Source organism: Notamacropus eugenii, chromosome 5, assembly GCF_028372415.1.
Source record: "Notamacropus eugenii isolate mMacEug1 chromosome 5, mMacEug1.pri_v2, whole genome shotgun sequence".
NCBI lineage: Eukaryota > Metazoa > Chordata > Mammalia > Diprotodontia > Macropodidae > Notamacropus > Notamacropus eugenii.
Window position 1 is genome coordinate 135,337,636 of NC_092876.1, and position 20,677 is coordinate 135,358,312.

At 42.0% G+C, this 20,677-nt stretch overlaps 1 protein-coding gene across 9 annotated transcripts; it reads left to right on the plus strand.

Moving 5' to 3' along the window:
• Positions 1–16,323: 16,323 nt before the first annotated feature.
• Positions 16,324–20,644, plus strand: APOA5 (apolipoprotein A5). Of its 9 annotated transcripts, none has more exons than XM_072611021.1 (4): positions 16,324–16,415; positions 16,974–17,030; positions 18,052–18,163; positions 18,896–20,644. In XM_072611021.1, exons 2-4 carry the CDS (start codon positions 16,982–16,984, stop codon positions 19,857–19,859), a joined length of 1,125 nt encoding a protein of 374 aa, XP_072467122.1. In that variant the 5' UTR covers positions 16,324–16,415; positions 16,974–16,981; the 3' UTR covers positions 19,860–20,644. The 9 variants fall into 9 exon arrangements, with proteins under 9 accessions (XP_072467122.1, XP_072467121.1, XP_072467120.1 ...); XM_072611020.1 differs by having other exon boundaries at positions 16,403–16,463; XM_072611019.1 differs by having other exon boundaries at positions 16,408–16,476.
• The last annotated feature ends 33 nt before the right edge of the window (positions 20,645–20,677 follow it).

Sequence of the window (20,677 nt, forward strand, 5' to 3'; positions counted from 1 at the left end):
TGAGTCCTTGACTGCTCAGCTGGCACCAGGGAGGTGAGCTTGATTTGCTTCAGGAAGCTCTGAGGGTTCTAAAGGGGGTTCCAACAAAGGGGTGAAGGAAGAGAACACCTGATAGCTTTAAGTGGCAGAGGTCAAGGATGGGCTCCACTCCATCACTGTTACAATCTTGTCACCCCAGGGACACCGTGGTTCAATGGTTGGGAGCCTCTAACCTAGACCCATTTCCATGTCAGTCATCAACAGTCTGGATCACCCTATTTAAAGCAGGCTGGGGGCATTCCTAGGAGATCAGGTCATCAGTCTGGGTACTGCTGATGCTGATTCCTTTTCTCCTTCCAGTCTTCCTCAATAACTCCTAGAACATGCTCAGCTCCTTGCTAGGGGAACACCTCTGTGGGCACAAACCTTCCCCAGCTCAGTCTTGTGGGCTGGCATGGGGTGCTGAGTTAGTTCATACCAATGCCCCTGGATTGAGAGGCATGAGCCCTGAGAATTAACAGTGGGTGCCAATGGGGCCCCTAATTCCTTTGGCCAGAGGAGTCAATATGCACTCCTCCAAGTTTCCAAAGTCATCCTTACTGCAACTCAAGGGCATACTTTGTGTAACGTTTCATCTAGACTGGTCATAGCTGCCACATCGATAGCTGGCTTCCATTTCTGTCTTTCCCACTCCATCAACTCTCTGCCACAGTGCTGCCTTCATATGGTAGGTAGGCACTTAATAGTTAAATTAGAGCCCACACTACCCATACTGCCAGACCCAACCATGAGGGAGGCACCAATTTCTTGTGTGGGAAAAGCCTGCTTTTTGGGGGGGATGAACCCCAAAGAACCTAGTAGGACTAAAGGGGGAATTTTACAGGTAAATTCAGAAAAGCCAAAGACATGTGGGAACAATCATCACCTCTGGCTAAGTAAGACCCAGAGAAAAGTTACTGGGGATGGACAGGTTTCTGACGTGGATGTTCACAAAGAAACTTGGAAATTCAGCTTGGGGTAGGTCTGGGCTGGTATCATTACTAGGACTGGTGGGATCTTCATTCTCTCTCAGAATAATTAAAGTAAGGGAAAGAGTCCTGGGTTCAGTACCAATCAGGACATCCAACTTCTAGTCTCCACCCTGCCTGGATATCTAATCTAAGGCCATTTTTTTTTCTCCAGGTGCCTCAGTTTTCTTATCTGTATAATGAGGGGAGTTAGACTAGATGATATATAAGGACCTTTTTCCTTCTAAATTCTTTGATTGATCCTAAATTAGCAATTCTCCCTCCTCATCAAAGGTCATAGCGAGGTGATCAGTGAATAGAACTGCATTTCTATGGTAGTGAAAGCATCTTAGAGGTCCTCTCTTTTAGAGGAAACTGAGACCAAGGGAACTAAAGAACAAGGCCACATAGCTGGTAAAGGGTTGAACTGGGATCCGGAATTATTATTCCAAATTCAGAATGATTCCCAGTATACCACAAGGCTTACTTGATATTTTCTGATGATTGCTGACCCCAAATGGCACCAGTGGGGATGGATGCCTGCTCAAAATCTTCTTTGGTTTTATAATACCAAAGTACTTGAAACATACATAACACAATCACAGCGTCTCAGAGTTGGAAGGGACCAGAGTACCAGCTAGGTGCGGCAGAAGCTACAGCCCAGAATTTGGAATCAGGAAGATGAGCTCAGATACTTATTAGTTGTGTGACTCAGAGGAAGTCATTCCACCTCTAAATTTTCTCATTTGCAAAATAGGGATAATAATAGCACCTACCGCCCAGGATTGTTGTGAGGATCAAATGAGATAATATTTGTAAAGCATTCTATAAACGCTAGCTATTATTATTATTATTATAATCAACAATCACCTCTACAAAGTACCTGATGAGTGGTCATCATCCAGCTTTTCCTTGAAGACCTTGAATGACAAGGAACTCACTATTTCCAAAGGCATCCTGTTCTGTTTTGGGATAGCTTTTCAAGTACAGGAAGTTTTCCTTTATGTTGAGCCAAAATCTGCACCTTTGCAGCCTCCATCCACTGCTCCCAGTTCTGTACTCTGAGGTCAAGCAGAACAGACTAACCCCTTTTCCACATAACAGCCTTTTAAATACTTGTAGACAGCTATCAAGCTGATTTTTTATGTACATAATGTCCTACAAGAGTAAGGAGAGAAGTGTTCCCTCACAATCCTTGCTTAGTCCCAACAAACATCTTTAGATGGCTCTTCCATAGCCCAGCATGAGATCAAGTATAATCCAAAGTCCTCAGGCTCCAAGCTTGCCCCTGTTGACAAGTATTATAGGATGATTTAGAGCTACATGTACCTTAGAAACTCCTAGGCCATTCTCCTCATTATATAGATAAAAAAACTAAGAGATGAAGGACCTGTCCAAAGTCACTCATTAAGTAGAGGTGGAATTGGAATCCAGGAATTCCAACTCCAAATGTAGAGGTCTTTGTCTTCCACAGTTGACTTGAACTCCATTCTTTCTGGGGTTTCCAACTAGCTTCCTCCAACTTCCAGCTCTCTCTAGAATCTAGTGCTAGCCACTCTTTTGCATACAATTGTCACTTAAATGACCGTTGAATTAAATTGTGTTGGTGTGGGTCCTGTCATTACCAGAGTCTAGAGCATAAGTGATCACTTCTCTATAGCAGCCTGGCCCAGAGAAAAGGCCATTTTTACTGAGGCTCATAAAATGACTTAAAGAATTAAGAGTATCAAGAAGGCCGAGTCTACATGGGAGATTACTTCATAGGATGTGAGTTCCCAAACTGGAAGGGGCCTCAGAGGCCAGCTTGTCCTACCTAGTCTCATTTTTCAGAGGGAGAGCCTGAAGTGTGGGGAAGATAACTTTCCCAAGGTCACATAAATGGTAATTATCAGAAGTGAGGTTTGATAACAGATGCTCTGAACTGAGAATAAGATGCTCTTTACACTGTGACACTCTTCTAGAATGACAGAGCCAGGGACTGTCTTGGGGGTTAGGAGCCCAGTTCTTTTCTCCTTGAGTTCATGTGTCAGAGGTCACTTCTGAGGGCTCTTTCAGCTCTGAGAGTCTGTGAGCCACATTCAGTGACGTTTAACTGAATGCAGAGAGCAGAAGGGAGTGAAGCCTAGTTTAGAGCAAATGTCTTGATTTTCTGAACACTATAGTCCAGTGACTTTAATTCCTGTTAAATTCTAAAATGTATTATTTTTTAAAATTAAATTAAATTTTTTTATTACATTTTAAGTACCAAACTACCCCCTTCCTTCCCTCTCTCCCCACTCTGCACCAGAGAAGACCACCATTTCACACACACACAGATACACACACGTGTATATATGCAGAGTATGTGTAAAACCAAATTAAGCATACTTCTTTTTATCAGTTCTTTCTCTGGAGGTGCTAAAATATATTATCAAAAGGATAGTTAATTAACACCTAGAAGAGGAAGGAATTGTCAAAAGAGCCAGCATGGCTTCATCAAGAATTGGTCATACCAGACTTTCACCACTTCCTTTCTTGACAGTGAACCTACTAGACTGGTAGATCATGGGCATATTGTAGTTATCATGTATCTGGATTCTAGCAAAGTATTTGACAAAGTCTTTCATGCTACTTCTCTGAAAAGATATGAGATGATGGGCCAGATAGAATAATTAGGTAGATTTGGAACAACATAACTCTGGGCCCCAAGATGGTCAATGGTTCAATGCCAATATAGGATTGCAGGATGGTACAATTCACACAAATATATATATATATGAAACAATGACACATAAAGGTATAGATAGCATACTTTTGCAGATGATGCAAATCTTTGAAAGATAGCTCATACTTTTTAATTTCTTTTTCCGGCTCTATAAAATAATTCTTTGGTATTGGCACTGACACTGAATAAGTAAATTATTGGTGTAGCACTAAATAAATGTATTAATTTAGGCAGCACTTTTTATTTTCATTATACTGGCTTGGCCTATCCTTGAGCAAATAATATTTCTCTAATTACTCTGATCTGTATTTGTGGAAGAGCATTTTAATGGTATTCATATAATTCCTATCTTCCCAAGTATTTTATCATGTCCATAGTTATTTCAAATGGATTTCTCTTTCCCTTTCTGCTGGGTTTTGCGGGAAAAACAGAAAAATGCTGATGATTTTATATTCTGTAACTTTGCAATGGTTGTTAATTGTTTTGATTTGTCTTTGTAGTCTATTTTCTAGGGTCCTCTAAGTAAGTCATCATGTCATCTGCAAAAAGGAAGTTTTCTTTCCTCATGGTCCATGTGTATTCCTTCCATTTCTTTTTCTTTTCTTAATGCTATAGCTAGTACTTCTAGTGCAGTACTGAACAGAAACGGTGATAATGGACGTCTTTGTTTCACCTCTGATTTTATTGGAAAAGCTTGTAGATAGCTAACACTTTGAATGCTAAAGTTAGTATCCGAAGAAACTCTAAGATATTAATTAGACCATTGGGAAGAATGTAGCAATGACACTAAGAATCTTATACTTGGGTTATATAACAGGAGTAATATACACTCGAATCCCCAACTTGTCCGTTAGGCCAGCTTTTTCCTCTGAATAAACCAAGAAAACTGGCACCAAAATATCATTGGTCCAGGGGGCTAAAGCCTGAGCTGTTGATGGAGCTTTCTGGAGTTTTGCTTGAGGAGAAAAATGGTGCCAGCCCATAAGGAGTAAGCATCTCGTAAACTGGGTGGATGTCCTGCTGCTGCATCACCACACCTTGCTGATGCTTACCAGGAAGATGAGGGCAGCTGCTTCTACCTGAACTAGTGCTGTCTCCTTGCTGAGTATCCTGCTATACTATGTCTAAGTAAAGTTCTTTTTGTTAACTTTAAGTGGAGTGCAAATATATTACGTTGTTTCAATCTCAAACTTCAACTATGAGAACAACCTGAGTCAGGCCTGGCTTACAACATGTTAAAAGAATCTGCTTCACAGATCCTTGATGGGAAGTCTGCTCAGCTGCCAAAGTGATTTTCCTAAAGCACTGGAATGTTCCTCCTCTGTGTCCTATCTCCCCTGGCTTCCTTGAAGTCTCAACTAAAATCCCACCCTCTACCATCAGGAAGCCTTTCCCAATGCTTCTAAATTCTAGTGCCTGCTCTCTGTTGTTTCCTGTTTATTTTGTATATGGCTTGTTTGTACATATTGGTTTGTCCATTAGATTGTGAGCTCTTTGAAGGCATGGACTGCTCTTTTGTCTTTCTTTGTGTCGTCAGCATTTTGCACAGTGCCTGTCACATAGCAGGCCCTTAATAAATGCTAATTGACTGACTTACTTAGTCAAGGTTGGATAGTAGTTGGTATGATAAAGATTAGCACTTTCAGCTCCCCTTTATGCATAGTCTTCCCCCTTTAAAATGTAAGATCCTGGAAGGCAGGGGCTGCCTTACTTGTTTGCATCTGTATCCCTAGCTCTTGGTACAGTGCCTAACCCATAGCAAATATTAAATAAATGTTTTATCTGTCTGTATCAGTTGCAGATACTGGGAATATCTGTTTAGAGAAGAGAAGACTTAGAGTAGACACAGTAGCTGTCTTCAGGTATCTGAAGGGCTATCATTTGGAAGAAGGATTCGCCTCATTCTGTGTGACCCCAGAGGGCATGGCAGAGGCAGATGCAGGCTCAGTATAAGGAAAATCTTCCTACCTATATCAGCTGTCCCAAAATGGAACGAAACATCTCAGAGGGAGGTCTTCAAGGTGTTCTTCTGATGGGCTGTGTTTGATGATCTTCCCAAGTCCCTTCCGCAGAACTCTAAAGTTCTATGATTCTGTGAACTGATGAGATTTAAGATGCTATTTACCCAGAAGCTGTTTGCTGTGACAAAGAGCCCTGTTAAAACCAATGGAATGGGATGTAGAGCAGAATTTTTTTCCTCCAGCATACCTACAGTTTCTTGTTGCTGGAAAAGGACAAGTAATAAGCAGGGGCCAAGGGTCGCAGGACTAGAAGGGACCCTAGATACGATCTAGCACAACTCTCTCACTATGTAGAAGAGGAAAATAAAACCTAGAGAGATAAAGAGACAAATATCCTATAGGTAGCAAATAGCAGTAAAATCCAAAGAATATTGTATCAATGACAAAAAAATGAAGGTGGCCTAACTATACCAGATCTCAAAATGTATTTCAAAGTGGTAATCATATAAACAATCTGATAGTGGCTAAGAAATAGAGTGGGGAACCAGTGGAATAGATCAGGTACTCAATACACAACAGTAAATTACCATGGTAATCTAGTGTTTGACAAATGCAAACATCCATGATTTGGACACAAAGAATCACTACTTGAAAAAATTCTTGGGAAACTAGAAAGCAGTTTTACAGAAGGTAGATATAGATCATCATTTCACATTGTATACTGAGATAAGGTCAAAATGGGTACATGATTTAGACATGAAGGGTAACATAAGCAAATTAGAGAAGCATGGAATACTTTACTTGTCATATTTATGGATAAGGCAAGAATTTATGACTAAACAAGAGATAGAGAGCATCCTAAGACACAAAATGGATAATTTTGACAATATTAAATTAAAAAATTTTTGTGTAAACAAAACCAATGCAGTCAAGATTAGAAGGAAAGTAGGAAACGTGGAAAAATTTTTGACAAGTTTCTCTGATAAAGGCCTCATTTCTCAAATATAGAGAGAACTGAGTTAAATTTATCAGAATATGAGTCATTCCCCAATCGTGAAATGGTCAAAGGATATCAACAGGCAGTTTTCAGAAGAAGAAATTAAAGCTATGTGTAGTCATATAAAAAAAGGATCTAAATCTATTAAAGAAATTCAGATGAAAACAACTCTGAGGCATCACCTCATACCTATTAAATGAACTAATATGACAGAAAAGGAAAATGATAAATGTTGGAGAAGATATGGACAAATTGGAGCTCTAATGTGCTGTTGGTAGAGCTGATCTAACCATTTTGGAGAACAATTTGGAACTATACTCAAAGGGCTATAAAACTGTGCATACCCTTTGACCTAGCAATACTCCAGCCAGTTCTGTACACCAAAGAGATCAAAGAAAAAGGAGAAGAACCTGTATGTACAATTTATAGTAGCTCTTTTTTGGTAGCAAAGAATTGGAAATTGAGGGGAATGGGAAATTGGGGAATGACAAGTTGTGGTGCATGATTGTGATGAAATACTATTGTGATATAAGAAATGAGTGAGGCGCTTTCCAAAAAACCTGGGAAGACTTACATGAACTGACTCAAAGCGAAATGAGCAGAACGAGGAGAACATCATACACAGTTAAAGCAGTATTGTATGATGATCAACCATATGACACAGCTGTTCTCAGCAATATAATAATCCAAGACCATTCTAAAGGACTTATAATGAAAAATGCTACCCACATCCAAAGAAAGAACTGATGAAGTCTGAATACAGACCAAAACATACTTTTCTTACTTTCTTTATTATTCTTGTTTTTTAAGATCTACATTTTCTTTTGCAACATGGCTAATATGAAAATGTTTTGCATGATGACACATGTATAACCTATATCAATTGCTTGCTTTTTCAAGGAGAGAAAAGGGTAGGAAAGGAGAGAGAATTTGGAACTCAAAATTTTAAAAAATGAATATTTAAAATTTTTGCTTACATATAATTGAAAAAAAATTTAAAAAATTAAAAATTAAACAAAAAAAAGAATTACAGTTATCAAAAACACATTTTTAAACAAATTCACAGACCTCAGGTTAAAATTCCTGCCAGACTAAGCCTCTCTTGTTGAAAATTCCACACTAGTAACATTTGATTCCTGTGGCATAGTTTAGCTTATGATGGTGCTATAGTATCTCTGTCCTTGTTTTCAGCTCAGTTGAGGGTGAAATGAAGTAGGACAACTCACAAAGATGGTTGGGATCCTCAAGTGTATATTCCAAGCATTTTGGATAGGTAAAGTCTGATTACTTCACTTGCTTTTTAAAATTAAGTTATTTCAATTTAAAAAAAAAAGATTCCAGCCCAAGTCATCTGACTTCAAGACCTGGGTTTTTCTATGAACCTTTAGCCAGGGTTTGGAATTTGGCATCTTCTTGTCTCTCTCTGGTTGCACTGTGCTTTCAAGGGAGGGGAGGATCCCCATAACAACCAATCCCAGGAAGAGAAACATGCAAGTTGCTTATCAAAGGAGTCCATGGTCTGAGATGACAGGACATGATGATAGGGCAGGGAGGTCCTGACTGCTTTGAGTAATTTGAGTCTAGAGGGTGACCCTGATGCATACACTAATTATCTGAGTCACAGTCATAGGGGAATGATTATATAGGAAATAATCAGGGGCATTGCTTACCTCAGGCACATTTATACATCAGCTTTCCTGGTTTGCAAAGTTTACAAGCATAATCTCATTTGATCCTCATAACAGCCCTGTGAGGCAGATACTCAGGGTATTATTATCCCTATAAGGAAAGTGAGGACCAGAGATGCTATGTGACTTCCCTATGGCCACACAGTAGGTATTGGGTAGAGGTACAGTGGAGACCCAGGTCTCTTCTGATTGCAAGTATATTATACAGCCCTTCTGCTCCATTAGAATTTGAGACAACAGTCAATGTTATAGGACTGTGGTATTAGAAGTAATTATAAAAACATTTTACCTTGAAATAACATTTTATGATCTACAAAGCACTTTTACATATGTAAGTACTTATGTTTTCACTTCATATTATTTCACTAGTACAATATCTTCATTTTGCAGATGAGCAGACCTGAGGCTTAATTATAATAACTGAGGCTTAATAATGACTTATATTTTTATCATGTTTTAAAGTTCATAGAGATGAAGCATAGCTTATCGGATAGAGTACTGGACCTAGAGTCAGGAAGACCTGGGTTTCAACCTAATTCTCACCAGCTATACTTAAGTCAGGTCATAAAGTCTTTGAGCCTTAGGCAACTAAGATCATAAGTTTTGCAGGTAGATAAAGGAAGCCTCCAAATTGATGAAATCCCAAGTCCTTATTGCATTGACCTCTTCAGGTTTACAAAGCATTTGCTTCACAATCACCTGGTGGGGTAACAGTGTAAATATTTTCTTTTGGTTTGGAGTTATACTGTCATTGGTGTGGGAGCTCTCAGTGAGGAAACTCCCTCTTTTAAATGAGAACAGCAATAGTTCTGAAATTTAGCATCTTAGAGAATTGTCTGGGGACACCAAGTGATTTGCCAGGTATCAGACATCCAGTGTAGTATGTGTTTGGTGGGACTTGAACTCAGATCTTCCTTACTCAGAAGCTAGATCTTCTGCCATTATTCCATATTACCTATTAAATATCAATATTCCCAGTTTTTTAGAATTTAGAAACAACTCTTGAGATATTAAATGATCTGCCCACAGCCATGCAATATGTAGATAAACAAGAGTCCTAGTGTCAAATCCAGGTCTCATGACTCCAAGACTAGGATTGGTTAATGACTTGAATGGGTGAGTGGGTAAATGAATGAAAAAAGCATGTTAAGTCCTTATTATGTACAAGTCACTTTGCTAAATGCTGGGAATGCCAAAATAGAAAAGCAAGATAGTCCTTGCTCTCAAGGTGCTCACATTCTACAAAAGAGAGATAATACATGACTTTAGCTTTGAGTCAGATGGAAAGGCTGTGTGGCCCTTTGAGGGAATCCACAAAGCACATGGTAAAGCATCTTTTTAATGACTTGCCCATAGTAAGTGAAGGAGCTTGAATTCAGACCTAGGTCTCCTCTACCTCCTTTTCTGTGGCTATAAGGCCACAAGCAATTGTTTCCCATCATTGGCATCTGTGGAGTGGATGGTTTGGCTTATTTGTTTTTATTTATCAGAGCAGAAAAGAGTGGCACCATGTGGAAATGTGGTCACAACACCAGTTCAGAGGCAAGAGCCCAAAAGGCATGAAGAGCTCTAGGCCAGGTGGCTTTGGAGCTGACTCTGAGGATACCAAAGGTAGGGGCAAGGAAGCTGATGGAGGCCAGACTCAATGGGTGGAGTTTATATGGGTGGGTTTGGACTCTACTCCAGGGTGTGTGTGTGTGTGTGTGTGTGTGTGTGTGCGTGTGTGTGTGTGCGTGTGTGTGTGTGCGTGTGTGTGTGTGTGCATGTGGAGGGCTGTAAAGACAACACTTTCCAGACTCTGTAGTTAGGAATCACAAGAATCAGCTGTAACCATGCTGAGGATGAATTCAGTTGGATAATGGGGGAGAAAGCAGGGAGGCCCCACAATTGTTCAAAGGACCATCTAGCCTCTTCATGTCCCTAGGGCAGGGTTCTTAACTTTGTGTCATGGACCCCTTTGGCATTCTGGTGAAACCTATGGACCCTTTTTCAGAATTTTTTTTAATTAATATGATAAATATATAAGATTTCAAAGGGCAGTAATTATAGTAAAATAAGGAGGAAATTTTTTCGTATTCAAATTCATGGACCTCCAGAAATCTATCATGGACTCCTTGGGGTTCAACAGACCTCATGTAAGAATTGCTGACTTAGGAGGTTGCTAGAACTTCAGAGAATCCTTACTAACCTCTACTTCTGGGTTAATGGAAAAAGCATCTAGAGAGAGGGGCATTGAAGTGATGGTACCCCAGAAGGGTGTCAGTCCAGGGGCTATGGGGCTACATCTGAGGAAGAGGTAAGGCACTGGAAGGAAGCACATAATCTGTAAGTAATAGAGCCTGATTTCGAACCCAGGCTTTCTGACTCTGAAGCCAGGGCTGGTTAGTGACTTGAATGAGTGGATGAAAAATCATATATTAAGTATGTATTATGTACAGAGCACTGTGCTGAGGATACAAATAGAAAAATCCTTCTCTTCCCCCTGGCAACCATGGGCTAGTTAGGGCTCTGGATTAAGTTGAATTCAGAAGTCTAAGGCCCTATTAATTTTGGATGCGTCTGGTCCAGGACAAAACATTAGCACTTAGACATTATCTGCAGCTGTGGTTTAGAAAGTACACTGGACTCCAAGCCAGGAGATCTGGGTTTGTGTTCCAGCTCTGCACCCAGTATGGCATCAGGTAAGTCATTTCTGTTCTCTGGGTCTGTTTCTCCATCCCTTACAGTAGGATCATAATGCCTGTCTTGCCCTTCTGGTCTATTATGAGGACCAAATAAAATAATGTACAGGATGTGTTTGATCACCATAATCTGCTATGTGAATATTTGCTATTACTAATATTATTGATACAAAAAAGCTTTCGTTAGGGTTGCTGCAAGGAAAGTGTTTTGAAAACTTAGAGAAATGTGACATAAATCCACCAATAAACATTTATTAAACATCTACCATGTGCTAGGCACTGTGCTAAATTCTGGGGATACAAAAAGAGGCAAAAGCAGTCCTTCCCCTCAAGGAGCTTACATAATCATTATCATCATCCTCTTATCTAATACTACTCTCATTATTCAGATAAGGGAAGTGAGTCCCGGAGAGGTAAAATCACTGGCCCAAAGATTAACAGCTAGTTAGTGATAGAACTGGGTCTTCTCACTCCCAGTTGAATGTGTTTTGAGATGTGTAGGGAATTCAGGGAGAACAAACACCTCTGGTGTGAGGGCTACTGAGCCCTTTTCAGGATTGCTCATCCACCTTTGGTGTCCACCTGACAATCAACTCTCACCTGTGTCTCCAAGAAGCTGTAGCATGCTCAGTGGTCACACACCCTGATCAGCAGACTAGCTAAGCCAGGTTGAGGGTAATTGACAGGCTTCAAATCTATTGGTGAATTAGGGGGATGTTACCCCAAGCACACAAAGACTTCTTATGGCAGAATGGGTGGATGAGAACAATTTATTTCAACAGCCATGAAGGCGGCAGCTGAAGTATGTGCTGTGGAGCGCTTAAAGCTTGGTCAGATATTGAAGATGCCAAGGTCATCCATTGTATCTTGGACCATTGCCAGTCATTTTCATTTTTGTTTTGTTATTGAACTTTGATGACGCTAGAGAAAGAATAATACTGATGACTTTGAGCAACTCTGCATCATTTAAGTCCAATTCATGAGCAAGTCAAGTCATCACCCTGCTGTCATTGGTTCTCTCTGAGAACGCACTAAAGTGTCTTTAACATTACTTCTCTTCTTCCATGGCTTTCTCTTGACCTGGAAACTCTGGAGTTTTAAAATATTTCTGAAAGTTTTCATTTTATAGTTTTTTTCAGGAGATGACCAATGGATTTTTCCTACTTTCTCTTTACCCTCTCATTCTAAGAGACCTGGGCAATTTCTTTTATGATTTCTTGAAATATGATGTCTAAGTTATTTTTATTGTAGTTCACAGATTTCAGGTTTTCCAATAATCCTTAGATTATCTCTCCTTGATCTATTTTCTAGGTGAGCTGTATTTACTATGAGATACATTACATTTCCTTCTTTTCTTTTGACCTTTTAAAAAATATTTATGGATATCTCATGGAGTTGTTAGCTTCCATTTAGTTAATTCTTATTTTCAGGGAGTTTTTTTCTTGGATATGACTTTGTACCTCTTGTTCCAAGTGGTTAATTTCCTTTCCGTTTCTTTATTCTATAACACTTCTTTTCCTATTTTTTCCTCTAGCCCTCTCACTTCTTTTTAAAGATAACTCTTTAGCTCTTTTTAAAAATTCTTGATTTATTTCTTTCAGGAATCTTGCTGGACTTGTGTCAATGCCGCATTGTTTTTTTTTTTTTTTGAGGTTTTGTTTGTAGATTTTGGAGTCATGCTCTTCTTTCGGGTTTGTGTTTGGGGCTTCCCTGTCACCATGATAGCTTGTTATCGTGCAATTCTTTTTTGGTTTGCTTGTTATTTCAACTTGCGTCTTGACTCTGGAGTTGCTGTTAGGGCCAGGCTCCGTACATTTCTGTGGAAAATGTTTGGGCAGAGCTTTTGTCCAGGCCCTTCTGCTACTTTCCTGGTGTATTGAATGTTGTGCTCTTCCAGGATCTTAGGGATAGTTTGGACTAAAGACCTTTAAACTTTCAGTGCTCCTAAAGTGATCTGATTCAGTGCTCACTGCCATTCTGGTCTGAACTCATCAAGTTCCTGACCTGGGCTTGTGTCTGGGCAACTTGCCTTGGGCCTCTCTCCAGTAGACCACTGCTAGATTCAGCCATGATCAGCCAAGTGGAAAGCTCTGTAGGTCACAGTAATATATCTACAGGTGCCATAGATTCCTGAGAATGGTCTGAGATTCCTGTCCTGGGTATTCCATATTCCACTGTAGGCTTCAAAGTAGACTGGAGGCTAAAATATAGTCCTTGCTCTGCTCCTGGAGTCAGAGCCAAACAGCTCCTAGTTGCCTCTGAACTTGCTCCTTGCTTGATACACATCCTAAGGACCACTCCTCATCCTGGCATGCCACACTTAGGTGCAGGTTCCCTTCTTAGTCTGCCCTGCATCTGTGACCCAGAACTGGTCATGAGCAACCAGTTGGCATCCATTCCCACACCCTGCATTAGTTTTGCTCTGGTGCTTCCTGTCCTGATTCACAGCTTTGGTCCTCTTTCAGGTCCTGAGTGCTGGAGCAATTTGCTTGACCTTCTGCTTCTGGTTAGACCTTGTACCCAGTATTCAAAGACCTCTCTGTCTATCTCCTTATGCCAACCTGGGCTAGAAAAAGGACTGTGATTTTTCTTTTGGATTTACTCTTCAGGACTCAGTCTGATCCATTTTCTAGATTGGTGTAGAGGAGTTGTGTTGGGGGAGCTGGGCTATAATTCTTCCTGTTATTCCATCATCTTGGCTCCCTCCTATGACTTTCTGAGGAGCTTATATTCTTCCTTACTCACCATGAAGGCTAAACTTCCCTTTTGGCTGCCCAAACAGCAGAGTCACTGAGAATTTGTAGCTCAGTTCCAAATTTATAGGGTGCCAAGTATAGTGGGTTCTGACAACATAGGTAATCTCTCCAGCTGTATTAAAAAAAACCCCAGAGGAACTAGTTAGTTAAAATAGGAAGCTACCATGTGTCAGCTTGGGATGAGATCTTTCCTCACTCTCCCTTGACTCCTGCATGTTAGCCTGTCCAGGAGATGCCTCACACCACAGTTCCAACGTCTATGCTTCCCTATTCTAGAGTGGTGTCCAGCACACCAACAGCTTCAAATGAAGGCGTATTCAGTATGTGGTTTATAATACTTGCCATGGGCACAAAAATTCATGAGTAAGAGAGCCTTGCCAAACAAAACTGATTCCTGATTTATACATCCTACTAAAGGCCTAGCTTTCCCTGGCTCTCAAAATAGCAGGTCTATTTATAAGATTTTAGAGCTGAAAGGAACATTATAGGTCATCTGGTTCAACTACTTTATTTTACAGATGAAGAATCTAAGCTCTAGAGAAGTAAAATGTCGGACTCAAGGTCATTGGGTAGATCCAGGATTTGAAGCCAGATCTTTTGACCCCCAAACTAGTATCCTTTCTGGGTCAAGGAGCCAACAACTCAGTCCTGGGCTCTCTTCTTGATTCCTGACAGCTACACAGTAAATAACTCAATTCAAGTACCTATACTATTGAAGGCCTTGTGTTAGCTGCTCTACCAAAAGATGAAGTCTCTGTCATTAAAGAACTTATAGTCTAGAGACATAAGACACAAAGAACTATAGGACCCAGCAAGATGAGTTCAGTACTAAGTGCTGGGAAAGGCTCATTAGTTAGCCCAATTCAGGGTAATACTGAAATGAAACCAAACTGAATGGTCTGGAGATCTGACAGGTGAAGTGATTTATCAAGATCACGCAGCTACTGATAGCCAGAGCTATGTTTTAGATTTACTATTAACTCTCCAACAATTAGTCTTCTGAATTAGAAGCTCACATTCTCTCCTTTATGGTGTTGGCTTCTTACCCTTTGTGGTGCTCAGTCTATAGAAGTACCTACATTTCTTTTCCTTTATAATTGTCCTTTGTCTCCTACTGGAAAGTATTTGATCTACTTTTCCCCCAGGGACCTGATCTGAGATAAACCAGACATAGATCTTGGCTTACCAAACACATTCAGTCATTTTCAGTCATGTCTCACTCTTCATGACCCCATTTGGGGTTTTCTGGGCAAAGATTCTGGAGTAGTTTGCCATTTTCTTCTCCAGTTCATTTTACAAATGAGAAAATTGAGGCAAGCAGAGTTAAGTGATTTGCCCACAGTCACACAGCTAGCAAGTGTCTGAAGCTAGATTTGAACTCGTCTTACTGCCTTCAAACCTAGTGCTCTATCCACTGCATCACCTAACTTCCTCTCTCCCTCTCTTTTCACTTTAAGCAGGTAACTAAACCTTTTTGATTGTCAGATTTCCCCCATCAGTCAAGTTTAGGTAGGATGTGTGTGTTTGTCCTTCGCTGCCAAAGAAGACCATGCCATCAGAGAAATAATGACATGACTTGCAGTTGACTTTGTTTTGAGTGAGTGAGGGCTGTGCAAGCCTCACTTCTCCTCCAGAGCCATCTGAATCCAGTGACCAGATATTCATCAGGATGAGGCAGTTGGGGTTAAGTGACTTGCCCAAGGTCACACAGCTAGTGAATATCTGAGGTGTCTGAGGTGAGATTTGAACTCAGGTCCTCCTGACTTCTGCACTGGTGCTCTATCCACTGCACCACCTAAATGCCCCTTAGGTAGGGAAAAGTCAGGTAGAAGGGGTTGAGGGGGAGGAGACAGAAGATGCCATCTGTATATAAATCTAAGGCATCATTGGGGCTAGGAGGATGGGTCTGGAGGACCCCTGGTTACGGTGTCTTTCCCTTAGATGCTCTGTGGGTAGAATTTATCCTCCATTGTGTAGAGTGGGGGAAGCAGGGCTTAGATTTTGCTTCTGCTCCAGCTCCTTAAAGTTATAACTCCTATCTCAAATGCTAAACTCTCTTCTTATTAGGAAGTCTGTCACCTGGCCCTTGGCTTCCCATGCTTATTCTGGGTTCATTTCATAAAGGAGAAAGGAGGACTTTTAACTCTATACATTCTTGGCTTTCGTTGCCACGCTTGCTGGGGGGAAGGATGGGGATAATTTGTCATTTGTTTGTTCTAGGGACACAGTGACTTAATCAGTTGAGTAAGACTAGGCTGGGTACAGCATGTATGCTGAGTAGGATGTCATTAGGAAAGGTTAAAGGTCCTTGGATTCAGAGAAATTAGCTAGAGAGCTTAGTCCTTAGCCTGAGTGAAAATTTCCATGATATATCTTTCCCCTAGGACAGATATCCCAGAGAGATTAAGGGTTGGTGCCAATTAACCTCAAAGAAGCTGGGGTTATGGAAACAGGCCATATAACAAGCGTCAGTTCTTCTCTGGGCAGAATCAACTCTGGCACCTTGCTGGACATTGATTGAGGCCATTCTTCTTTAGACCTCCACGTGGTGTTTACCTGAAGTAGCTGTTGCCAAAGGCATAGGTCACTGGGATATAAAGCTGAATGTTTGCTCCTTAGGCCCAGAACTGGTATTTTGACAGGTGAGAGGGAAGGTTGGTGTCCCTGCATCTTAGGAGAGAACCATCAAGGCAGGTGGTTATGGTAAAGAAATGGGGGGCAAGGACCAGGAAATTGGGCCCCAAGTACTTTCTTTCCTTTCCTCATGCCTCAGCTTCTCCATCTGTGAAACGGGAGACTGGGTAAGAGGATAGACGAGCAAATGGCACAAGGAGAAGCCCAGCTTTTCATCCAGACCTATTTCTTTTCTTGGGGCTCCTACCCATGGTAGGATATTTTACAAAGTGAATCTTTTCTGTGTCAGTAAGACACTGGGACATCTTCATCCCTGGGAAAAGTCCTCTTCCTTTCCATCATCGGTTCATGATGTTCTCCTCCCAGAACCTTAGCTTTGGAATGGAAATTAGGAGTAAACTCCAAGGCCTGTGCCCCTGGGAAGGGTTACAACAAGCTCTGTGGAAGAGCTCTGGGGCTAGGTCATCTTGAATGTCCCTTTCTGCTGTAACATTCGATGATTCTTAGTTCCTCCATCCCCCACCCCACCCCCACTTCTGACTCCATTTACTTTTCCTCCTTCTCAGGGTGGATCATGGCAGTGATAACAACAGTCTTGGCCTGGGTTCTGGCCCTCCTCTCAGGTGGGTGCTCCCTTCTCTGACAACAATGATGGGATGAGGTATATTTGGGGTACTAAGCTCAAATGCCTCTTTTCCCCCTCTGCTCCCTGCCCCCCTCTATTGGGCATCCCCTCTCACTTTGTATCTATAGTCTACATATTCTCATGTGTCTCTCCTACTAGAATGTAAGCTCCTTCAGGACAAAGAGTCTTTCACTTCTGTCTTTTTATGCTGTAGGTTTAGAGACTTTTCATGGGTGATTAATACACTAGATTGTAAGCTCCTTGAGGGCAGGGACCGTCTTTTGCCTCTTCTTGTATCCCCAACACTTAGTGCAGGGCCTGACCTGCAGTAGGACCTTAATTGATTGATTATGTATGATTATGTATGTATTGATTATGTACCCAAGGGTCCTCAAGTCAGGGTTGAGGGGCAAGATCTAAAGACTTTCAAGTCAGAACCTCACTTTGACTTCCATGGATCCCAATCATTGGGAAGTGAGCTCAATTCAGCTAACTATCCAGCTTGGATAATGAACCTCTCCTAGTGCTTTGTTCTAGTGGTTGTGTGCCTCACATAAGGGGTGCGTATATGTGTGTTTTATTTCCCCAACTAAACTGTACATTCCTTGAGGGTGGGGGCCATGTCTTTGAATCTCTAGCTCCTGAACATAGTGGATACCTGAACTGTCAGGATACAAGAAGAGATCACAGGGGTGAGCTTTGGGTTGCTAGGCCTGGAGTGAACACTGGTGGAAAATCAGGTCTGGTTTCAAATCCTGACTCTGCCACTTATTAGCTCTATGACCTTGGAAAAATCCCTTCCTCTAACCTAAGCCTCAGTTTCCTTCTCTGTAAAATGAGAAGGTTGGACTAGACCTCTAAGTTCCTTTCCTGAATGAAAGTCTGTGATTTTATGAATGTGGCCTCTACCCTAGAAAAGCTCTCCCTCCTAGGACTTCAAGGGAAGAGGGGATGACATTAAGGGATCCCTGCAGTGTCCCCTCTTCCCCAACCCATTCTCAATTCCACTTTCTCTATAGTGTCAACAACAGCTAAGGAGCACAAAGGCTTCTGGGAATACTTCAGCCATAGCGGCTGGGAGAAGGGCCGGATAGAACAGATCGAGCAGCAGAAGCTCAGCAAGGAGTTCCTGTGAGTGACCAGGGCTAGGAGCTCCACAAAGTTAGGGTCAGATGGCAGAGGAGGGGGAGGAGGAAAGGGAGCCCTTGATAGCCACATTGAAGATTCCCCAATAGTATAGCTGAGTGTTGTTTCTCATCTTGCCCACCTCTCCACTGCTGGTTGATTTTCAATCTGTTTTTATTCTCCACTTTCAAGCCAAATTCTTAGGTCAAAGTAAATCTCCTTCACTCCCTAAAACCGAAGCCTAATGAATGACCTAATTTCCTCTGTCATCCCTCTCTCACCACTGTACCCAAGTGCCTAGACTTAGATCAATCACATTATAGGTGGTAAATTCTCAGTTCTCTGGGGCTGAGATCTTATTCAGCCCTGACCACACAACTTTCCCTTCCCCACTAGACTCAGTGTAATGATGTTGGCTTCCATGGTTCAAGGAGTTAAACAAGCAGTTTCTCTGTATCAGATCATCAGCAGCTATGACAGTGAGAAGGAAAGAAAAAGGACCTTAGAGGGTTGATGCATGTGTTTATATGTATCCATGTATGTGCTCTCCAAAAAACATTGGGCTGGGGAGTCTGACGAGGTTCAGATTGGTTCTGGAACCAATTTCCTTTTCTGCTCAGTATCATAGTCTCCCTAGGGGAATAGATGAACTTGAGGTCAGGTGTATGTACACATGTTAGGGAAATCCAGAAAACTAGCAGTCTGGGCCAGTATATCTTTTACATCCCTTCTCCCCAGGAACCTGAAAGCCAACATTGAACAAGACATCAGTAATGTGGACACTTTTTTCGAGAAGCTAGAGCCCTTGACTGGACAGGGAAAACCTCCTTTGCTTTTTTTGGACTCACGAGAGCTGCAGCATCAACTACACACAGAGCTGGAGGAGGTGAGGACCAGGCTGGCCCCTTATACCAAAGAGGTACATGAGCGTGTGGGCTGGAATCTGGAGGGGTTGAGGAGGCAGCTCCAACCCTATACAGTGGAGCTGATGGAGAGACTGGCCCTAGGGGTTCAGGAGATGCACGAACAGCTGAAAATGTTTGGGGAGGACACCAAGAACCAATTGCTGGGGGGTATTAATGAGGCCCGGGACCTGTTTCAGAAATTTCAGGACCAAGTGGCTCATCACACAGGGAGGGTAAAAGCACTGTTCCACCCCTATGCTGAGAGGCTGGTAACAGGAATTGGGCAGCATGTTCAGGAACTGCATCGCAATGTGGCTCCACATGCTGCCACCAGCCCAGCTCGCCTCAGCCGCTACATCCAGGCTCTCTCAAAAAAACTGACCCTTAAAGCCCAGGCCCTGCACACTCGCATCCAGGACAACTTGGACCAGCTACGGGATGAGCTTACTGCCTATGCTGGGGCCAGGGAGGATGAGGATGTGGGAGGGTTAGGGCAAGATTCCCAGCTACCCTCAGAGGAGTTGACAAAGGAGGTACATCAGCGGCTGGAGGCCTTTCGTCTTGATACCTTCCAGGAGATTGCTGATTTCACTAGAGCCATTGACCGTGAAACAGAGGAATTGCAACAGCAGCTAGCTCCACCTCCCTCTGCCCACAACGCCTTCTCTCCAGAGCAGCTGGGGGATGATGGGGACAGAAAGGTCCTGGGAGAGCTAAGATCCCGCCTTGATGCTCTTTGGGAAGACATTCATTATAATCTTCAAGATCAGGGGCATGGCTTGTCTGGGACTCCCTGAAGACCTTCCCTAGGCTCCGGGACCTTTTGCCCCATCTCTTCCTTTACGGAGTCCTCAAAACCCAAATTTCCAGCATCCACTGCCTTTGTTGGGACCAAGGGCGGCTGACTCTAAGTAAGACACAGACAAATTCCAACGTCTGAGGCTATGGCCTCAGACTAGAAGGTTGCTCTCACCTGTGCGATAGGCATCCTTTCACCTGACTCTCTTGTACAGATGTATTTCAATTGCCAGGTTTGGCAAACCCATGTTTTCCATCTCCCCACCTAAGAGTGGTGTCTCAGCCAAGGGAGCAGAGTTACAAAGGCCACTTGAAGATTTCTGCTTAGCTGCAATCCTGCTTGCTAGGCCTCTGGTTGATGGGTGTTGCTTAGGTGGGATCATCTTGGATTGGGATGCTTGCCTCTAGCCAGCTTCTAGCCATTGCTGGTGCATGGGGCTGATAATGTCTTTAATGAAAGTTGATGCTGTATGGAGAACTGAAGGGAGAAGAGAATGGTATATGCGTGTGTGCATGTATGTATGTATGTGTGTATGTATGTTTATATGTATGTATGTATATGAGCCCTGTTGGGTTTAAAGCTGATTAGCAAGGGCCTTGTTCCTGTACATAAAAGGACCTGGGATATTTTAAAGACATCTGAAGCTGGACTTCTGTCACTGAGCCCCTGCTAGGCTGCCCAAGATTAGTTAACTTTTTGGATTATGGACTGTCTCCTCATGATGTAAACTTATTTTTTTTTTCATGTTGTGAGTTTTGTTAATATATGAATACACTGAAATTATCACTGTCTCTCCTCTTCTCTGCCCATCTCCTC